Below are 20,421 nucleotides of genomic sequence, written 5' to 3'. Positions count from 1 at the left end.
CAAACAGAAGAGTTGGCTCACACCAATTCCTTCCCAAGATTGTGTGGGGTAAGTATTCTATGAATACCATCTAAGTTATACTCATATATGAATTTGACCAGTGGAAATATCTGCAGACTTCCTGATACATACATATATTTGATTTGTTACGTTATTATACATACATAATGAAATACAATGGTACGTGCATATACTCACATACATACATACATACATACATACCTACACATACGTAATGTATATACATACTGTACATACCATATATTTGAGAATTTGTGTTGTATTAAACAATACTAGCAATGGTACCTGCCCCTACGGGCGGGGCTTCAATTGGGAGGCCTAAATGAAAAGGCAAAATATCAGAAATTGAAGACTTTTTATTTTAAACGATTTATATAAACATCCGTTAAATCATATCACATGCATATCATGAAAATCTAAACAGTATTTGTAGAATTTTAATAAAAGCCACATCGCTGTTCATATCGGTAAATATTATTCCATCGTGTTTGGAAAAACTGGAAAATTGGAAAAACTGGAAACATTGGAAACATTGGAAAGTTGGGAAAAAATTGGAAAAACAATATAGCCATTTTACTCCAGGGGGTCCCAGGATTACCCACCCAAAATTTTGTTGCGATCAGTTTAGCCGTTTTTGCGGTACCTGGGAACAGACGGACAGACAGACAGACGGACAGACATTTGGTGAATTATAGTAAGATGGAGTGTCCATGCCATCTCTACATGGGAAGCTTGCCGACTTCCTGGTTATTTAAATTGATGGAAGGTCTTTGCTTTCCTTTTTAATTTCAAGAATCCATAGGCATGCATGCAGGTCATACTACACCTTAAATGTTATGACAATCATACTGTTTCTTTGAATATTAGTTCAATAGTAGTATTATCAAAAGTAAAAGAAAAATCTTGCAACAGCGGATGTAATATACAGTATACTTCACCAGAGTTGGTTAGACAAAAACCAAACCCTGATATAAAACAGCGAATATATTCATGTCAGGACTGCATACCTTGAAAGGACATCTATCAACAGAGCATAGTTAATAATAACTCTGTATTGTGTTAAGAGTGGCTAATGTTATTAGGACTAAGACGAATAAACATTCATTCTTTGCAGCAGGTAAGATGATTTCAGCCAGATTTCCAAAACCCGAATTCTTTACTAACCAGTCGTGAAGTTGGAAGGTGATATGCCTTTCGTATTATCTGTCGTATGATGGTACATTGTGTATTTATTTACACGGTTGGTGTCTCAGTTACAACCTATTTTTGAGAAGGATAAATCAAGCATTTTTTTTCTGTTGGTAGCTCGTGTTAATTTTTTTTGCAGTTCTTTTCAAGCTAAGGAATTTAGAAATTCAATTACCGGACCCCGAAATACAAATCAAATAGGAGCATGTGTCGGGAGAAATTTATTGAGAGAATTATGCCGATAACTTTGAAAGTGTGGATAAAGTTTGGAGGGATGGTGTCTCGCTAATCGCTTGCCAAGTCGGCCGTTCCTTATCAACCACCTCATATCATAAAACGACTTGTACATGTTTTTTATAACTTTATTGTGATTGGTACATAAAGGGCAATATAACTGTAGATGCAGAATCTTTAATCAATACATATAATAAATGTGAGTGTGTGTCAAGCCAATCAGTGTGTGTCTCCTCCATAACTACAAAACCATGAAACCTGGCGACCCAAAACTTTGCAGACATACTAAGGGAACTCCAAGGGAGTGCGTGAATGAAAACTGGGTATTTGGGTAAATGTAAACACCCCTTTTGAAGATTATTAATGGCTTATCAGCCCAACTTATGAAAGGCTTATCATCCCAACTTCACCTCACATGGGTCTTAGCCGCCATTTTGATTCGGCCAACTCAAAAAGCCTTGACTTGGAAACAAGATCTACTCTCATGGACTAATTTAAGTATATATTCGAAATATGACTTCAGATTTGAGGATCTGAGCTCTTGGACTAAATAACTGGTAAATTCTGGAATGAAATGTGAAAATTTTAAGAAATTACTGATTCCTATAACTAAGCGTATATCTCCACTTTGCTATAAGATATACGCTTAGTTATAAGAATCCTCCTTCTCCATATTGCCAAAGTATTAAACTGAACTTTTTCTACTGTTCCGACAATTATATTGAGTGAAGAAAACATTAAGGAATGTGCCAAAAGTGTAACTTTATTGAGCAATGAAAAAATTAACCAGTGGGATCGCCATGAGGGCTTCCTCAGCTATGCCTGGGTACTCTGTGGGGGAAATCTCTGGAGTTAGGAAGGCAAAATAAATCAAATTAAAGATCGAATTAAAAGAACAATTAACATAATGGGAGGATTAGAAATGAGTGCAACTGGACAAGTGAACTTGAAGCACTCATCATCGAATGCCTGATCTTCACAAGTACGAATCGCTAATCGTTTGCCAAGTCAGCCGTTCCTTATCAGCCATTTCGTTGGAGTGCTTGCTTGAGTGCTTAAGCCACTTGGTGAGCACTCTACAAGCTGCTTGGTAATGGAACACACCCCTGTTTAACCATTCTCTTACCTTTCCATTTGTTTTATTTGTTTGTTTTTTTGCTGAAATATTTGTAATGACTTTGTTGCTCAACTTTGAGTGCTATTCCTCGATGTTTGTTAATTTGCAAGACAGTTGACAGCAGTGGGGTGGGGCAGGTGGGAGGAGGGTGGGGGAAGGTTGGGATGAGATGGGAAGGGGGTGAGAGTAGGGCAACGCCAGATACTTTTGCTAGTTCCTGTATTGCATAATTTTTGGTTGGACCCTTGCATTAAGAGTCTAAAGAAAATGACTTAAGAGTCTCAAGAAAATTACTTGCACATCAGTGATCGACTATGATGTGGTCCACAACGATGAAAACACAAGGCCTTCAGAGGTCTTGACAGATTGACCATAAGAGAAAGTGGTGCCAGGTGTTGGAGAATGTGAAAGAGTTGGCATTCAAGGAAGAGATTGGAGGAGTTAAAGACAATGATGATAGAGAGCAGTACATACTTCTTCACGTCCTGGGATATGTTTGATATTTTGACTTTTTGACAAAAAGAAGACAGTTGTATGCAATAAATTCTTAAATCTGCAGCACCTGTGGCAGTTTGAACATGGATAGTTTATCCAAAACATCCAATAAAATTTCAAGAAACCCCTCGCCAAGTTTCGCAGGACACGAAGAGACATTAAACATACACTCAACTGCTGAGAGAACTCATGATCAATACTTACCACTGATTCAGTAAAATTTATCTTAAAACAAATAGAAATGCCCAAAATGCAATTTTTAGGTATAGGAATGTGGAAAAGGGCCTGGTGATCCTTTAAGAAGAGCTGTCACCAATTTTCCATCAACCCCAAGAGCCAAGGGCAACTTTTCATCGTTGTTATCAAAAACGTTTCTGTTTGTCAGAAACAACGTGGCATTGGTCAATTTTATGTTGCCAAGTGATCTTATGAAAAGATATGATCGGTAATTTTACAATATTGTGCAATACAGTGCATTCAGAAAGTATTCAGACCCCTTCACTTATTTCACATTTTGTTATGTTGCAGCCTTATGCTGAAATCGTTTAAATTCATTTTTCCCCTCATCAATCTACACTCAATACCCCATAATGACAAAGAGAAAACTGGATTTTAGAAAGTTTTGCAAATTTATTAAAAATAAAAAACTGAAATATCACATTGACATAAGTATTCAGACCCTTTGCTATGACACTTGAAATTGAGCTCAAGTGCCTCCCATTTCTCTTGATCATCTTTGAGATGTTTCCACACATTGATTGGAATCCACCTGTGGTAAATTCAATTGATTGGACATGATTTGGAAAGGCACACACCTGTCTATATAAGGTCTCAAAGCTGACAATGCATATCAGAACAAAAACCAAGTCATGAGGTCGGAGGAACTGCCTGCAGAGCTCAGAGACAGGATTGTGTCGAGGCACAGATCTGGGGAAGCCTACAAAACAATTCTGCTGCATTGAAGGTTCCCAAGAGCACAGTGGCCTCCATAATTCTTAAATGGAAGAAGTTTGGAACAACCAGGACTCTTCCTAGAGCTGGTCGCCCGGCCAAACTGAGGAATCGGGGGAGAAGGGCCTTGGTAAGAGAGGTGACCAAGAACCCAATGGTCACTCTGGCTGAGCTCCAGAGATCCTGTGTGGAGATGGGAGAAACTTGTTGCAGTGATGGTTGTCCTTCTGGAAGTTCTGGAAGAAGTTTCTTCTGGAAGAAAAGGCTGCGGCATGATGATACCGCGTCGTTCGTGGAACAAGGTTTTGCCGCGTCCGCTGGTCTCGCCCTCCGGTGGTTTGCCGAGGAGGTGTGTGCGTGACAGCGGCGTTTGAAGAATACGATGCGGTTCGCTGGTTGAACGGTGAATGTGCACGTTTGGATCGCGTCTTTGGGATTCCTCTTTCCACCGCAAATTTGCTGTGGGTTGGGACCACGTGACGTCGTGACGGTCCCCGCCTTGCCTACACCTCCTTACTCGCCTCTTCGCCGGGAGCACCATTGAGTTACACAGACATTGAGGAGTGTTCGGTCATATTCACTGGGAGAGCAGTGAGTTTTATTACTTTAATAGATGGTGCCATCTTGAGATATTGATTGTATTGTGGATTGCTATAATTGTTGTATCGTTATCTCTGTGTGATTTTTAATATATTATTGGTTTGATGATACCTCTTGGTGTGGTTTCCATAGTGATTTCGACATGGAATAACATATTTTTCTGCCGTGGCTCCTCCCGGGGTTCGGAGGTATACCGAGACCAGGAGGTCGGGGAGGAACACGTAACAATAGACAGGTGTGTGCTTTTCCAAATCATGTCTAATCAATTGAATTTACCACAGGTGGACTCCAATCAAGGTGGAGAAACATCTCAAAGATGATCAAGAGAAATGGGAGGCACCCGAGCTAAATTTCAAGTGTCATAGCAAAGGGTCTGAATACTTATGTCAATGTGATATTTCAGTTTTTTCTTTTTCAGTTGGGACATTTGCAAAACTTTCTAAAATCCTGTTTTCTCTTTGTCATTATGGGGTATTGAGTGTAGATTGATGAGGGAAAAAATGAATTTAAACGATTTCAGCATAAGGCTGCAACATAACAAAATGTGAAAAAAGTGAAGGGGTCTGAATACTTTCTGACTGCACTGTATGTCGTTGTTGGCCCTATCGCTCCGCACTGGTGCATGGTACTAAATAAAAGTACAGGGTGCCAATTAAGATTATGAGGCATTCATTACTAAAAGCAGGGTGACATGTATTTCAATTCTGCACAAACAATAACTAAAACGGCACTCCGTAGAGAGCATACCTCCGCCACGCTGAACAGTTTATGTTTTGTATCCCACTGATAGGTCAGACCTGGATTCGGATCTTCACCACAATCACATCGATTTGTCCTTGTCTTACACCCACCCTGACCACCAAGTTTTGTCACAAGTTATCCACAACTTTTTGACATGTCACGCTACATATCGTTTTTGGCCCGATTACTCAATGGTGAAGAATCATTTTCAAAAAAACTCTCGTATTGGGATCTGGATTTGGATCTTCACCAAAATGGAACTGATTTGTCCTTGTCTTACATCCAAACTGTCAACTAAGTTTCGTCCAAATCTGTCCATACCTTTTTGAGATATCACGCTATATATTGGTTTTAGCCCTATCACTCAATGGTGAAGAATCACTTTTTAAAATTCTCTGATCCGGATTCGAATCTTCACCAAAATTGAATCAATTCTTCCGTGTCACACACCCAACCTGTCCACCAACTTTCGTCTGAATCCATCCACAACGTTTTGAGATATCGTGCTATATATTGTTTTATTGCTCCATCTCTGAATGGTGAAGACGAATCACTCAAAAAATTATCGGATCCAGATCTGGATCTTCACCAAAATCTAATCATTTCGTCCGTGTCACATACCCAACCTCTCGACCAAATTTCGTCCAAATCCGTCCACAACTTTTTGACATTTTTTGTTCACAGACAGACAGACAGACAGGGGTGAAAACATAACATCCATCCACCTTCGGTGCTGCGGTAACAACCTATGAGATTTATGAATCCTTACTAAAGTCAGTCATGAATATTTGCAGTTTAAAATTTCTCAAGGAATGATTTCCCTCTATATATAATATATAACCACCTTTAGAGGCCATTTTTCCCCGCAAAGCGGGGGTTGGCCTTTTTCGGGAACCGTGGTTGTTGTTGTTTTTTGGTCCCCTTTTTGAAGCAATGTTTTACGGCCGGATGCCCTTCCTGACGCCAACCGTTTTTGCCGCCTGACAAACAGGGAATTACCAGTGAACTGGTACTCAAATTAGCCGACCTCGGAAGGATGACAGGCTGAGTCAACCCCCCTGGCGTTAATTCAGCGATTGACCGGGATTCGAACCCAGGATCCCTCTGATAAGCAATAATGGTACCTGCTCATTGAAACTCTCTCTCATATTTGAAAAGCAGAGAGTTCGAAGGTTATGTCTATACTGTGAAAAATATGCGACAAGGCGTGGATTTTGATTTTGGGAAAGATCAAAAGGCATACCCTTTCCCGATTTTCAGAGGCCCAGTAATGAGGAACAGGTGGTTATTTCATTTGGCCAAATCGAGACATGCTGTTATTGATAAATGAGAAAAGATTGTAACAGTAGAATGAAATTTGAGAAGTGAGAGAAACAGTGTGCAATGACAGTGAAGCAATTAATAAATAAATATGATGGTCTTTAAGAGTATAAAGATGAATGTGGCATCACATTGCTCACCACACAAAGAAAGAACACCATGCACATGAGTGAGAAACCACTGGTGTAACCGAGGTAACCTGAGGAGCAAAAGAGCAAACATTTGACAATGTCCTCCATCATATGATAACCTCATCATGCCTAGCCCACATGTTACATCTTAACCCTTTAACGGTATATTGTGTTCTTCATCTCATTGCTGTTTGTACTTCTTCATAATCAGTGATCTCTTTGACACCAGATAAACATGTAACACTTTGGTGTTAACTAGTCATGTTAGTTAACATTTGATTGTTCAAACATTTAAACATGGATCCAATTATTTGATGATCAATTGAATTTAATTCAAAATAATTAATTTGATTTAGCTTAATTGATTTAATTTAATGATTTAAACTGGGGATCCATGTACAGTATTTAATGCATACACTGCTCATCTCAAAATAAATGCAAAACATGACCTAAAACTAATTGACATCATTGTTAATAAGTACTGTGAAAGTATATTGATATGCCTTATTGGCTTTGGCTTGTAAATTATATATTGTCGCATCGATGAGGAATGGGGACGCGAGCACGGTCCCGCCGGCCGAAGCAATATGCTTCGCTAATAGCCAAATTATGAGAAACGACATTCAAGCAGAAACGCAGTTTCTTCCCCCGGATGGAATCTGTATCGCGCCAGTCTCATAAAAAGTTTCTTAACAGAATTGATATACTCAAAAACCAAAAAATTCCCCAGGAATTTCCTAAACACCGAAACAATTCAGGTACGCGAGAAGGCGGGAATTAGGTGAGATATCAGTTTTGTCATCCACCATACGAAATCATATTGATTCATCCACTTGGTAAAGCATATACCAGATATTCTTCAGAAATAAGTGCTTTATTAGACGCATGAGACACACACACAAATGGAGAATCCCAGGACAAAAGGTAGACTGAAATGAATGAATAAATATTCATAAATAAATAAATACACACCTAACTACGGTAATTTGAGGCTATATACTTAATACAGAAATATAGAAAGTAGAAACCTATGGCGCTGTAGCGTCTTCATTTTGCCTTTGGTTTAGTCTTTAGTTTTGGTTTATCAGTGGAATATCTGGTACGGGGTTTTCCGGCAAGGTTTTTTTAATAGTTTATATGTTTTATAACATTGTGAAATAATAAAGAATTGACTCGGAATCTGAACGACTCGGATGTATTTTCTTTCGCGCTAAATGGGTGATCTCAACGTGATCCAAATGGACAGACAAGGAGTTGCAAGTGAGCAACCAGTTACCGGGAACGAACAACCAGTCGTGGTTTTCCCGGATGCTCAACCAGCTTCATCGGTGGCAGTAGTTTTGATCAAGCTTCCGCCATTCTGGCCTAATGACCCGCGGCTGTGGTTTACACACATCAAACCGAAATTCCACACCCGAAACATTACTACAGAGTTGACGTAATTTAAATACATTGTTATTTAGTAACTGGAACGGCATTCTTTGACGTCACGACGTCGACTGATAGGCCCCTGACCACATTATTACATCATCTGATATATAAAGAAGAAAGTTTGTTTGTTTGTGTGTTTGTTCATCTATGCATTCGGACGATGCAAGTACAACCAAACTTTGTATGGCCTCCTCTTTCATCCAGAGGAACGTCGAGGGCTATGTTTTGAAACCCCCCCCCCCCCCAAAAAAAAACCCCAGATAATTAGCCTTTAGGCTTCCATTGAGTCTTGTGCTTATACACTGCCTGCATATTTTTCCCAAGAGCGATTGAGTAATATGTTTTGTGAAGATCGTATGTTGAGGTTGTAGTGATTTGTTGTCAACAACACAAATTTAATTATTATAGTGTTTCACGTGCACCTGTTATTAAAGAGATTGCTTTACACAGGTTTATTATAACACTTCTGTGTTCAGGCCTCGAGTGAGTATGTTCTTATACCCTGCCTTCATTTTTCCCGGGAGTGATTGAGTAATATGTTTTGTGATTGACATGCAGGGAATATTTAAATACACATTTCATTGAATTTCCCTGGGCAACGCCGGGTACTTCAGATAGTTGTACATACAATACTTTTACCAAGTTTGATTGAAATCCCTTCAGCTGTTCTCAGGTATCACTGACGTGACCTCTGACACCGAAATCTAATCAGTTCATGGGTAGCAGGGTAAGTGTTTTTTTTAGCTACCTCAGGGACTGACTTCCCTGTCCTATGCAAATCCCAGACTCAGCTAACTCCGGCTGACAGTACCTGGTATGGGCCCCTTGTCCAGGGTAACGGATCCCCACTGCCTTGTGGGGGAAGCCTCTTTAGGTTAAGTTTATGAGAAGGACACTCAGATATCAAACTGCACCTGTAGGCCAGTCAGGGTAGCGCTACATCGTCGATAAATGTGCCCATGAAAGTCAGTAGAGGCACAAATTTTGGCATCACTGTGCAGCATCTGCAGACAGCTGTGTCTACTATGGACATCAGAGGCTGCCATCATCATATCAACGACCTGGCCAGTCTGATGCACCTATGTGCATCATCAGACTTTACGTTGCATTTACTGCACCTGCAGCCAACGATGCTCATAGGAATAGAGAGTGGGAGAGGGATAGCACACACCTCTATCACTTTAATCGCTTCTCTGTGCAGGCTTAAGAGATTCGTCAAAAGTGACGAGTGACGACTCACACCATCATCAATCAGTTAATTTTTGCATCATAATATATACTTATACCAAGTTTGGTGAAAATCTCATTACTGGTTCACAAGTTAGCACAGTAACAGAAATTTTACACAATGGGACCTCTGACTTTTGACCTCGTGACACCATCATCGAATCAGTTTATCTTTATATCTTTATACATACTTGTACCAAGTTTGACTTGGTTCCTTTTAGCCGTTCTTAAGTTATCGTGGCAACGAAAACCTATTAAAGACTCTGACCTTTCACACCGAAATCTACTCGGTTCATCTTTGCGGCATAATATATACTTGTACCAAGATTGGTCAAAATCCCATCATTGGTTCACAAGTTAGCTCGGTAACAGAATTTTTACCTGACAGGACCTCTGACCTTTTACCTCTAAGAGGACCTCTGACCTTTGACCTAATCGAATCAGTTAATCGTTGCATCATTGTAGAAAGTTTGACTTCGATCCCTTCAGCCATTCTTAACGAAAATCTATCTATCACAGACGGACAGACGCACAGATGGACAGCCGGACGGACAACCTGAAAAAAGAATGCCTCTGGCAACTTTGTCAGTTGAGGCATATAAAGTTTTCTCTGCTTATGTCCGAGTTGCAATTACAATTTTAAAAAAAGCAGTTTCATGGCAAGGGAACACACTGAATGGTTTGTCATTGCATTCCTGATGAAGTCAGGATTGAAATTGTAACTTGTAGTCTACCAGAATACAATTTGTAACTTGTAGTCCACCAGAATACAATATAACAAGACCAAGAGTCCAACAACGGTGGAGCAGGGCTTGTTTGATACTTAGTTGAAGAGGATAGTATGACCTGGGTGGGGATACCAGTCAACGAAGTTAGCAAATAATGTAAGTATTAAATTATTTTTTTCAATAAATTCTACATTCCTGTGCCACCTTCAGTCGAACGTCAGGCATTGACAGCAGGTTCGTGAAGGACTTCGACAAAAGACTTACCCAGTCTGAATGTTACTATATCCAGTCAATGGCGAAACTGCAAATGGAGAATCCGCGAATGTCACGGATGGAAACCCTTACGTCATCTCATTCTGCTTTAAACTAAATATCTCTATATTTTCATTCCAAACAGCATCATTAATCATTCCATTCACAAATTAATACTATAATATTAATATATCAAAATATAATGGTAAATTACGATTGTATCACGATATTAGGAAACCAGCGAACCGGCGTTATCTGTTCACTTCCGGATTCGGGAGCAAGGTCCGTGTTGATCGCATTTCAAAATCATAATTGTATTGAGGAATTTCTGAAACTTCCTACCTACCTTACCACACCCGCTGGGACCCGAAAACGTTCCACAGAAGGTTATTCTATTTCTTTTTAGTAAAATATGCAACTGTAATGGTTACTAAACACTGTCCCCCCTGTCATGTGACCAGATCCTCAGCTCTGATTGGTGGACGTTTGTGAGGGACATGCATACACCAGACGGACAGACAAATGCTGTTCCAGACGGCATTGCTCTGCGGAATATGCCATAAAAGTACCAAAGAACCAATCTGCAGACCAAAAAAATTGCATGTCTGCAAACAAGGATTGAGAGGGAAATAGTCTAATATGGAGATCCAAATTAACTATTTTGGAAATAAACATTTAAAACGAACATTTCTACATTATTCATTCTGAGGTTGGCAAATTGGTAAACGTAACGAGATGTGACATTATCATCATACATCAATGACCGTCATTTTATACCTGCATTCATAAATATCTGACAATTTTTTTTCACATGAAACCATGCACTAGTGTTTGTAGTATGTAATTTTATACAAAAAAGTGAAGTAAGAACAGGATAATTCCTCCAGAATTGGAGTATTTTATTATGACTTGTTGTACCCCTCCCACTGGGTTCCACACGAACTATTGACATGGGCATTGAGGAAGTTAGGAGTGGAGGAATGGTTGATCAGAGTCGGGATGGCAATGTACAAAAGAGCGCGCACAGCTGTAAGGACGAAGGACGGGAATAGTGGTGAGTTTGAGGTGAAGGTGGGAGTGCATCAGGGGTTGGTACTAAGTCCACTACTATTTGTAGCTGTGATGGAGGTGCTGGCTCAGAACGTAAAGGAGGGTTTACCGTGGGAGTTGTTGTATGCAGATAATCTGGTGTTGATTGCGGAAAGTACGGATGGACTGAAGGAAAAGATGAGCAAGTGGAAGGAATGTATGGAGACAAAAGGTCTGAAGGTGAATATCGGAAAGACGAAGGTGATGGCAAGTGGTAAAGCATGTGGTGAGGTGGAAAGAAATGGGAAGTGGCCATGTGCTGTGTGCAGGAAGGGTGTCGGAGTGAACTCTATTCAATGTACAATGTGCGCTGAGTGGGTTCATCAAAAATGCAGTGGTCTGAGAGGGTCATTAACCAGTGTGGCAGCTACATTCAAATGTAAGGTATGCACAGAGGGAGCTGCAGATGGAGGAAATGTTGAGTTGGATCTTGGAGACGGCGTGAAGCTGGAAGGTGTGAAAACATTTTGCTACCTCGGAGACATGCTGAATGGATAAGGTGGATCAGACTCGGCAACGGTTGTTCGAGTGAGATGTGCATGGAAGAAGTTTCGGGAACTGAGTGGCGTGCTGATGAGGAGGGGAGTGTCGTTGAAGCTGAAGGGAAAGGTGTATGCTGCATGTGTGAGAAGTGTCATGATTTATGGGAGCGAGACATGGGTAATGAACGTAGAGCAGCAACGAAGGCTGGAAAGGGTGGAAATGCTTATGGTTCGGTGGATGTGCGGAGTATCGTTGAGAGAGAGGAAGACAAATGATGAATTGCGAAAGATGATGGGAATAGAGCCTGTGATTGATGCTGTGAAGAGGAACAGGTTGAGATGGTTTGGTCATGTGTTGAGGAAGGATGAAAGTGACTGGTTGAGAAGAGTGATGGAAATGAATGTAGAAGGATGTAGAGGACGGGGAAGACCGAGAAAGACTTGGCTAAAGATGGTGGAAGAAGAAATGCGGGCGAGGGGGTTAACAAGGAGCGATGCAGAAAATAGGGCAAAATGGAGAAGATTGTCATGGGGACCGCAAGGCTAACCCCCGCTCTAGCAGGGAAAATGGCCTTAAAATGCATGTTGTTGTTGTTTGTACCCCTCCCACTGGGAGCTACGCTATATGATACACAATTACAGATTTACATCAAGAATTTGCATCTGCCCACCCCCTCGCCCAAACTCTGTACCCTGGGGGAGATTAATTCCTTTTTTTTTTTTTTAACTCCCTAAACCGCCCCCATGAACACTCCAAGTACAACCACCAGTTTTCAAACTCATTCTGTCCAGTGGTTTCAAGAGACCCACCATTCCCACCAGGTGGCACTATACGATACATTTTTACAAAGAGGGAATTGGGGTGCTTCCCAAACCCTGAACCCCCAGAACTACAATATTTATTTTCTTGCCTAAAACCATCTCATGCACCCCATGAGTACAACCACCGCCTTTCAACTAATTTCATGGAGAGGTTCAGAAGTACGTATTAAGTAAACAAATAAACAAGCAAACATAAACACACAGCCCCTTCTTGAATTATAGGATAAGAGTGAACAGGTGGAGGCAACAATTAATTACTCGAATGGTTGTGGTTCACAAATGTAAAATCGCAGTGGTGGCAACTGGGAGTCCCATCAGCTGGCATTAGTTGGTGGGTGATAAAGATCCCACGGCATCCTTCGCAAAGACTCGGCAAGCAACTGCCAGAATCCTCAACAGATTCCAAATTTCTGTCCTGACTGACTTCCGCGATGGCAATGGCAAACCACCGAACATAAACCATGCCAATAAACTGCTTCGGCAGCACCATCATCCATTAATTTTGTATGCAGCCTGCGGCGGCTGGTTGCATCATTGCTGGGAGCACGGCCGTGCCGCTAATGCAGTGCCGCCCTGTTTCCGGTAAGCTGGTACCCATTTTGCCCACCTCAGAAGCATCGCAGGCTGAGTCAACGCACCTGGTGTTATTTAACGGGACAACAGGGGCTCAAACTCAAGACCCTAAGATCTTAAGTCCACCGCCTTAACCGTTAAGCCAACGCCAGGCTTTAGGCAGCACCAATGCCCCATAAAAGAGTACGTACAATATCATCTTATGATCATGTGCAGTGTGTGAAAGCTGAGTGTGCAAACAAAATCAGACCTCTTTGTGAGATGTTTGGAATTTATCTGAGTGTCTCCTTGAAACATTTGTCTCCAACCAGATAATGCAAGAACAAAGTAAACTCATGTGAATTATGTACAGGCAATGATAATGGATTCTTTTATCTCACATTCTTGGATTTTTGTACTTGTTTTTGGTTCATTTCATCTGCAACATCTAATAAGTACAAATCATCTTCTTCATCAGCTTCTTCTTCACAGCCTCATTTATTCCCACTTTATTTTGGAGTCTGACAGGGGGAACAGGCCTAAGTCTTTCTTGTTACAGTCTGTTATGAGTTCACTGTTAAAGGTAAAAAAGCTTATTGCCTGAAAAATTTTCACACATTTTTTGGAAAATTTGAGTGAATCGAATGGTATCAGGAAATTTATCTCACCGACCGCTGGGAAGGATATTTGATAACTGCTGGAATCGACGTAGAAAAAGACTAACACCTGTGCTGGGTTTTGCTTCACGGAGAGGTAAAACAACCTTTTGACGTCCCTCTGATACGGTACATCATTGGTGATTTCTGGTGAGCTTTGCAGGAATCAAAGAAAAAAAGGCCTGAGCTTGGAGCGGATTTTTCATTCCCTGGCATTCAAAGGGTTAACTATCATACCTTCTCTTTCCCTTACACCTCCCACTCCTGCAAAACATTACCCAGAAGACAATATATAATAATACATTGTGAAGGATACTAATAATCTACAATAATCTTCCGTATGGGTTTGCCTCTACGTAAATGAAAACACTTTTGTCAATTGTCAATGCTTGTACTACCATGAGAGATTTCAATACTCATAATCCCAAATTTGGTCTTTCACAAGCGTAATAATACGGTGTTAGTTGCATTTTGAAAATGTTTCCGAGAAAGTAACTTCAAAACTTACGAGAGGAGAATTATCTGAATAACCGCTGCACTATATAATGGTTACAATGGGCTCCATGTTTAAACTCGTTATGATACATACACATTCTTGTTTATCCTTCCTTGGGGAAAGGATCCTGGTAAAGGACAAAAGAACAAAGACAACCACCTTTAGAGGCCATTTTTCCCCGCAGAGCAGGGTTTGGCCTATCCTGGTAAAAGACACATCCTTGTAAATGGCAAATCCTTGTAAAGAAAGCCAATTGGAAATTGAGTCATGTCCGTATCGTGTATCAAATCCGTGCCCAGGAATACGATACATCACATATTGTCCTGTCAAGAATGGCATGCGACTGGACAGGGAATACAAATTCAGGAACACACAGAATCCAGATGATTTGACATTTTTGCCGTAATGTTTTCGTCGACGCAAAGCAGAGACACTGGATGATAGTTCCTCGTGTCCCTTAAATCTCCTGCTTTGGAGTTCAATACCAAACCTGCCCGCCCGTTTCACAAGCTTTCTGGGCGACACTTGGGTAATCAAACCCAATTAGGCCTCCAACCGTGCTATAAAATTCGCAACATAAGCCATCAATTACAGGAGACTTATCACGCGACAGACTATATGCAGGGCAGCCGCAGTTCATCAGGAGACAGTGGAGCATCTAGTCGCTCCAGAACTCCTGGGGAAACCGCTGATAGACTGTTACACAAACAGCCACATGCGTCCGCATCGACGTTCTTACTCGAATAAAGCCGAGTATAAACATCTCAAATCCGCTCATGAATTGTTGAGCAGAGAACCATCCTCCGCCAAAACACAGGATGTAGCCCTCAACAGACCATTGCGCTTTTCCAAAGCTTTGGGATAGTTTAGGGCAAAGTCATCCTCAAAGAGTGACTGCAATCGAGACCACACATCGGGCTTCACAGTAGGACACACTTTCAGGGTATGCTTCTTCTCCTCATACCTGACCTATTCAGTAGGGATGAGTGGGGTTAGGCGCCACTCAAAAAAACAAAAAACTCAAGAGGCAACAATTCCTCTTCAAGTCACCCGATCTCCATCCCAAGTGGTTTATTCGATCCACGCAAATATTCATGATATAATAACTTTAACCGCACATTCCCTATGTCCCAGCAGAGGCCAAGCAAATAAAAGTCTCTCTTCCTCCTTGACCAAATTGGTAAAATTTTAAGAGAGCCTGAAAAAACCCTCATCCTCGGCTGAGGCATTGTTGAAGTGGCAAAAAGGAGAACCGTACCTTGTCTCAGCCAAGGAAAACGTTATCCAGACCACATTACAATCTGTAATATGCACAAATTTAATGCCACAGCGAACATTCCTATGCCAATGGTGAGACAAATCAATTGTGTCAAATCAGAATTGTGAGATATGGCCACCCCCAATACTGGTAAAGGTAAATGAGGTATCTGTGGGGTGCTGCACACGTCAAATGTCTCTGAAGTTTATCAAGGTGAGCATAAATCTCTGCATGTGGCTGAAGGCCTAAAATCCTGCAGCACCAACACATGGAGCATAAACACTGACAAGGTTTACAACAATATCTTCATACCGCACTTTATCATGTAGCAAACGGCCCAAACTGACCTCGTTTACAGCAAATATTCCAGGCTGAAAGCATGATGAAAAAAAGATGGCCACCCCACAAGATGTGTCATTTTATTGAACTGAAAAAGCTGACTCCTCCTCCCATTGGGTTTTCGAACAGACAGCGGCCCCCTGGATTGTATGCAGCTCCTATAGAAAAACTGCCCTATACTTTTCCTTAAACAAAAAGGACAACACCTGATTCACATGGAATGCATCCAGTAGAGAATGATGGAAAAATGAAAATATTACATGTGCATTCATGCGAGCAGACAAGAATAAATGATTCGTAATAAAAAAAATTCCTTTGAAAAGATATCCCCCTGACAGATAGAGGCTTGGGGGCTCAAATTATCCTGGATGCAAATTGCATGTGCAAGAGGGAGTGGGGGGGGGAGGGGGGGATATCCCCCTGACAGAGGGGGGAGAGGACGATGACGATGGCGACTCTTCAACTCCACTTCGAAACATTTTGCATCAAAAAAGTAGAAATCGACTAATTCCAGAAGTATGGAGAAAGGCTGAAAGAATATTGGACCAATAATAAAGGCTTCCGAGCAGTAACACCTATATTTGTAAAAAAAGGACCACGGGACATGTTCAAAGTTTACATTTTTAAAAGCACCATATCTATATCCAGATAAAAAGCAGTTTTTTCTTGTGGAAATAGCCATTAGTAACTCGGTTGCTGTGGACGCCATCTCGGTTGCGAAGGAAAGATTCACGGTATGTAATGAAAGATTCACGGGATGTAATCACAAGTGTTCAAATAGTAATCAATGAAGTCTATAACTTTCATACACGTTTTTTTCCCATGGAAATCCATTAACTTCCTGATGTTAAAAAACAGTCAATCTTGATTGGCCCATGTAAGCCATTTTAACACACACACACACACACACACACACACACACACACACACACACACACAAACACACACACACACACACACACACACACATATATATATTGTTGCGGATATGGGATTTGCATCCATCCATATCCGCTTGTAAATATTCCCCTATTTCCTCAATACTTCCCAACTCTCCCCAATCCCCCATTCCCTAGTCCCATTTTCTGTAAACAACACTCTGTAGACCCGACCTCCCCCTATTTCCCCCATTAAATGTCGCACCCAGGTTCACCGCATCTCATGTAAGACAACTATAGGACATCTTGCTAGTTATTCTTAGTCTATGTCAGTTAAGGATTCGTTTCCATTAATTCTGACCCTTCGTTGCACCAGAATGTGATTGTATGGCACCGTTAGGAAGTTTAGGACCTCCCAATACCTCCCCGCAGCTCTTCCTCACAGTTCAACAACAACAACAACAACAACAACAACGAGCGCAGGGAGTGCGCGTCCTCACTCCGGCTTGGTAGGAGTGGTGGGAGGGCACCAGGCCTTCCCAACGAGCCGCCATCGGACATGTGCTCGACGGGGTTACCAAACAGGGGCTCCCTGTCGGCTCCTCGTCAAGGGCGGAGCCCGGTAACCCCCGCACCCAATGGAAGCGGCGGACCGGCCCCAGTGGGGCGGAACCAACCAGCCGAGGGCGTGTCACTCCCCGCTGAGCATGCGCAGTGAGACGGAGGTGACGTCAGATGCGCGCCGAGCTGAGAGAAAGCAAGACGTCCCCTCCGAGCGCTGTGACACCTCCCTGCATCTTTGGACTGTGTTTATCCTGTCCCCGAGCCAAGGTGCACCTTGTGCCATCGACCGACCTGCCCATTCCCGCCATCAATCCCCGTGTGAGTCTACCTTGTCCGTTTGTCCGTGGTCTGTCCGGGATTTAGATAAGATTGTATTTAAGTGCCCATCTCTTCTGTGTCTTTACCTCACTCTGCCTTGTAATCTACCCCCTTTTCTCCACCACTGTAATTATACCCTCCTCCGGAGGTCTTGAGAACTGTACCCCTTGCGTCGTTTCATCTATCCCAGTCGTCGTGTCCTTTCCATCATTGATTTAGCATAGCGCGATTTGGCCAACGTCTGGGTGAATCGGGTGAGTGTAAGGGAAGAAAAGGGGAGCAACTGTTCGGTCGCGGAGCCTCCGCTCGGCAAATATAACATCTAAACCGCGTACCGTAACAATATATATATATATATATATATATATATATATATATATATATATATATATATATGCAATGACGCATGCTGAAAGGGAGTACTCAGTTTTCACTCTGGTTGTTTTCTTGTTTTGTTTGTTTGTCCGGGCGATATCTCAGCCATCCTTTGAGCTCGGAGGCTGAAATTTCGGCACAATAGTGAGCAAGTTTCCCATTCTCCACGTGTGCTGTTGGCCCATCGTGTGATTCTGCCCACGTGCGCTGTCTCACCCCGCCCCCAGTATCTCCTTGCCTTCCACCTTTTGCCCTGTTCACGTGACACGTGGTTGTCCCTCTCGGCTCCCTCTCCCCGTTGGTATTTTTGTGAATATTAGATTGTTCTTCACGGTTCTGTTTAAATATGTTTAAACTTTCCCCTGCAGTGTTTTATTCAGTGGTATATTACAACAAGCTGTTTTTCTTCCTATTTAAAAGGCTTTTTTCAATTTCCTCTCCAACTCATTCCATTTCAAAAAATATTCATTCTCTTATAACTCTAAATCACTACATGCTCTAAATTCACATTCATTCCACCCCTCCTCCATCGTTCTTAAACGGATCGCTAACTTGAAAATCACAATAAACACAAATTGTTACACATGTTCGTCTTTCATGAATCATCCACTTTCTAAACTCCCCCCTTGCCCCCCCTCCAAATCTCCCCCCTTGCCCCTCCCCACCTAAACTCCCCACTTGCCCCTCCCCTCCTAAACTCCCCCCTTGCCCCTCCCCTCCTAAACCCCCCCCTTGCCCCTCCCATTCAACCCCCCCCAACCCCTCCCCTTCTAATTTCCCCCCCAACCATCCCTCCCAAATTCTCCCCCCTCCCACATCCTCCTCAAAGCTGCCTCCTCCCCACTTCATCTCCCTTCCATCTCATACCTCCACCTCCCCCAACCTTCTACTTTCCTCTGCCCCCCCTCAAACAACCCCTCACTGTGCCTCATCCCATCACCATCAAACCTTTCGTCCTCCTCATCCTTCCCTCTCTTGTAACTCTTCTGTAATCTCTGACACACCATCAACTGCTCTCCCTACATCCCCCTCTCATCCTTCATCTGACCCTACCCCTCCTCTCCCCTGTCCTGCACCCGATGCTCCCCCTCTCTCCTCATTAACAGTATGGATCTCAAACATCCGGGGCCTTCGCTCAAACCTGATTGATCTCTCCATTCAGGTTGCTTCTGACAATCCAGACTTGATCTGCTTAACAGAAACTTTCCTCCTTCAAGATGTCTCTGATTCCTTAATATCTCTTCCTGGTTACTCCCTCCTCCGGGATGATAGACCTGAGCCTCATCCTGGTGGCGGGGTTGCTATCTTTATCAAAAACTCTCTTCCTCACTCTCCTTGCACTGCCCTCTCTCCACCCCACCCCCAGGAGTACCTCTGGCTACGGCTTCCTCTCTGCTCCCACCTTTTGTTCATATGTATTCTGTACCGTCCTCCAAACAGTAATGACTCCATTTACATTTCGCTGTCTGACAACATGGACCAACTTCTATCAACTCATCCAAACTCTCTCTTCCTCATATGTGGCGACTTCAACTGTCATCATGCCAGCTGGCTGGGTGTGCATTCCTCTCTCACCAGCCATGGCACCTCAGCAAAGGACTTCTGCGACTCATTGGGACTGACACAATCTGTCAATTTCCCGACCCGGATCTCAGTAAATCGAGTATCTTCTCTTCTAGACTTGGTTATGACAAACATCCCTGCAAATGTCTGCTGCTCTTCTTCTGCTCCAATCGGTTCTTCTGATCATGTGCTTGTTAAAGTGGACATCTCTCTGGCCATTCTCAGAGAGCCTCCTCAGCGCCGACTAGTCTGGCATTTCACTCAGGCCAACTGGTTCGGTCTCAAGCAGCCATCAATCATCTGGACTGGTCTCCCATCTCTACAGCCTCTGACATCAATTCTTCCTGGGAATTCTTCCAAAGCAAACTGCTCTCTCTCATGCACAGATTTAGGCCATCTCGTCTTCAGTTGTCTTACCCTTCCTCCCGTCCATGGTACACTGAATCTTGTGGTGAGGCAGTTGCCCTGAAACAACTTGCCTTTGCCTCTTGGAAGGCAAATCCAACTAAAGGCAATCTCAGTTCCTTTCACCAAGTTCGGAACAAGTGTGTGTCTACCCTCAGGAGTGCCAGGCATCTCTCGACACTCAAGAT

At 42.4% G+C, this 20,421-nt stretch overlaps 1 protein-coding gene across 2 annotated transcripts in view; it reads right to left on the bottom strand.

Annotated features, from left to right (window-relative positions):
• The window catches only part of LOC137424800 (sodium-coupled neutral amino acid transporter 3), a 141,657-nt gene that overhangs the window by 30,385 nt on the left and 90,851 nt on the right, over nt 1–20,421 (bottom strand). For both annotated transcript variants that reach the window (XM_068112644.2, XM_078775964.1), the window contains exon 9: nt 6,808–6,866. In XM_068112644.2, coding sequence (XP_067968745.1) covers nt 6,808–6,866 — 59 coding nt within the window. The remainder of the gene's footprint in view (nt 1–6,807; nt 6,867–20,421) is intronic.

Source organism: Myxine glutinosa, chromosome 4 (genome assembly GCF_964187855.1).
Source record: "Myxine glutinosa chromosome 4, kmMyxGlut1.1, whole genome shotgun sequence".
In the NCBI taxonomy this organism is placed as follows: Eukaryota; Metazoa; Chordata; class Myxini; order Myxiniformes; family Myxinidae; genus Myxine; species Myxine glutinosa.
This window is presented reverse-complemented; position numbering and strand designations above follow the sequence as displayed.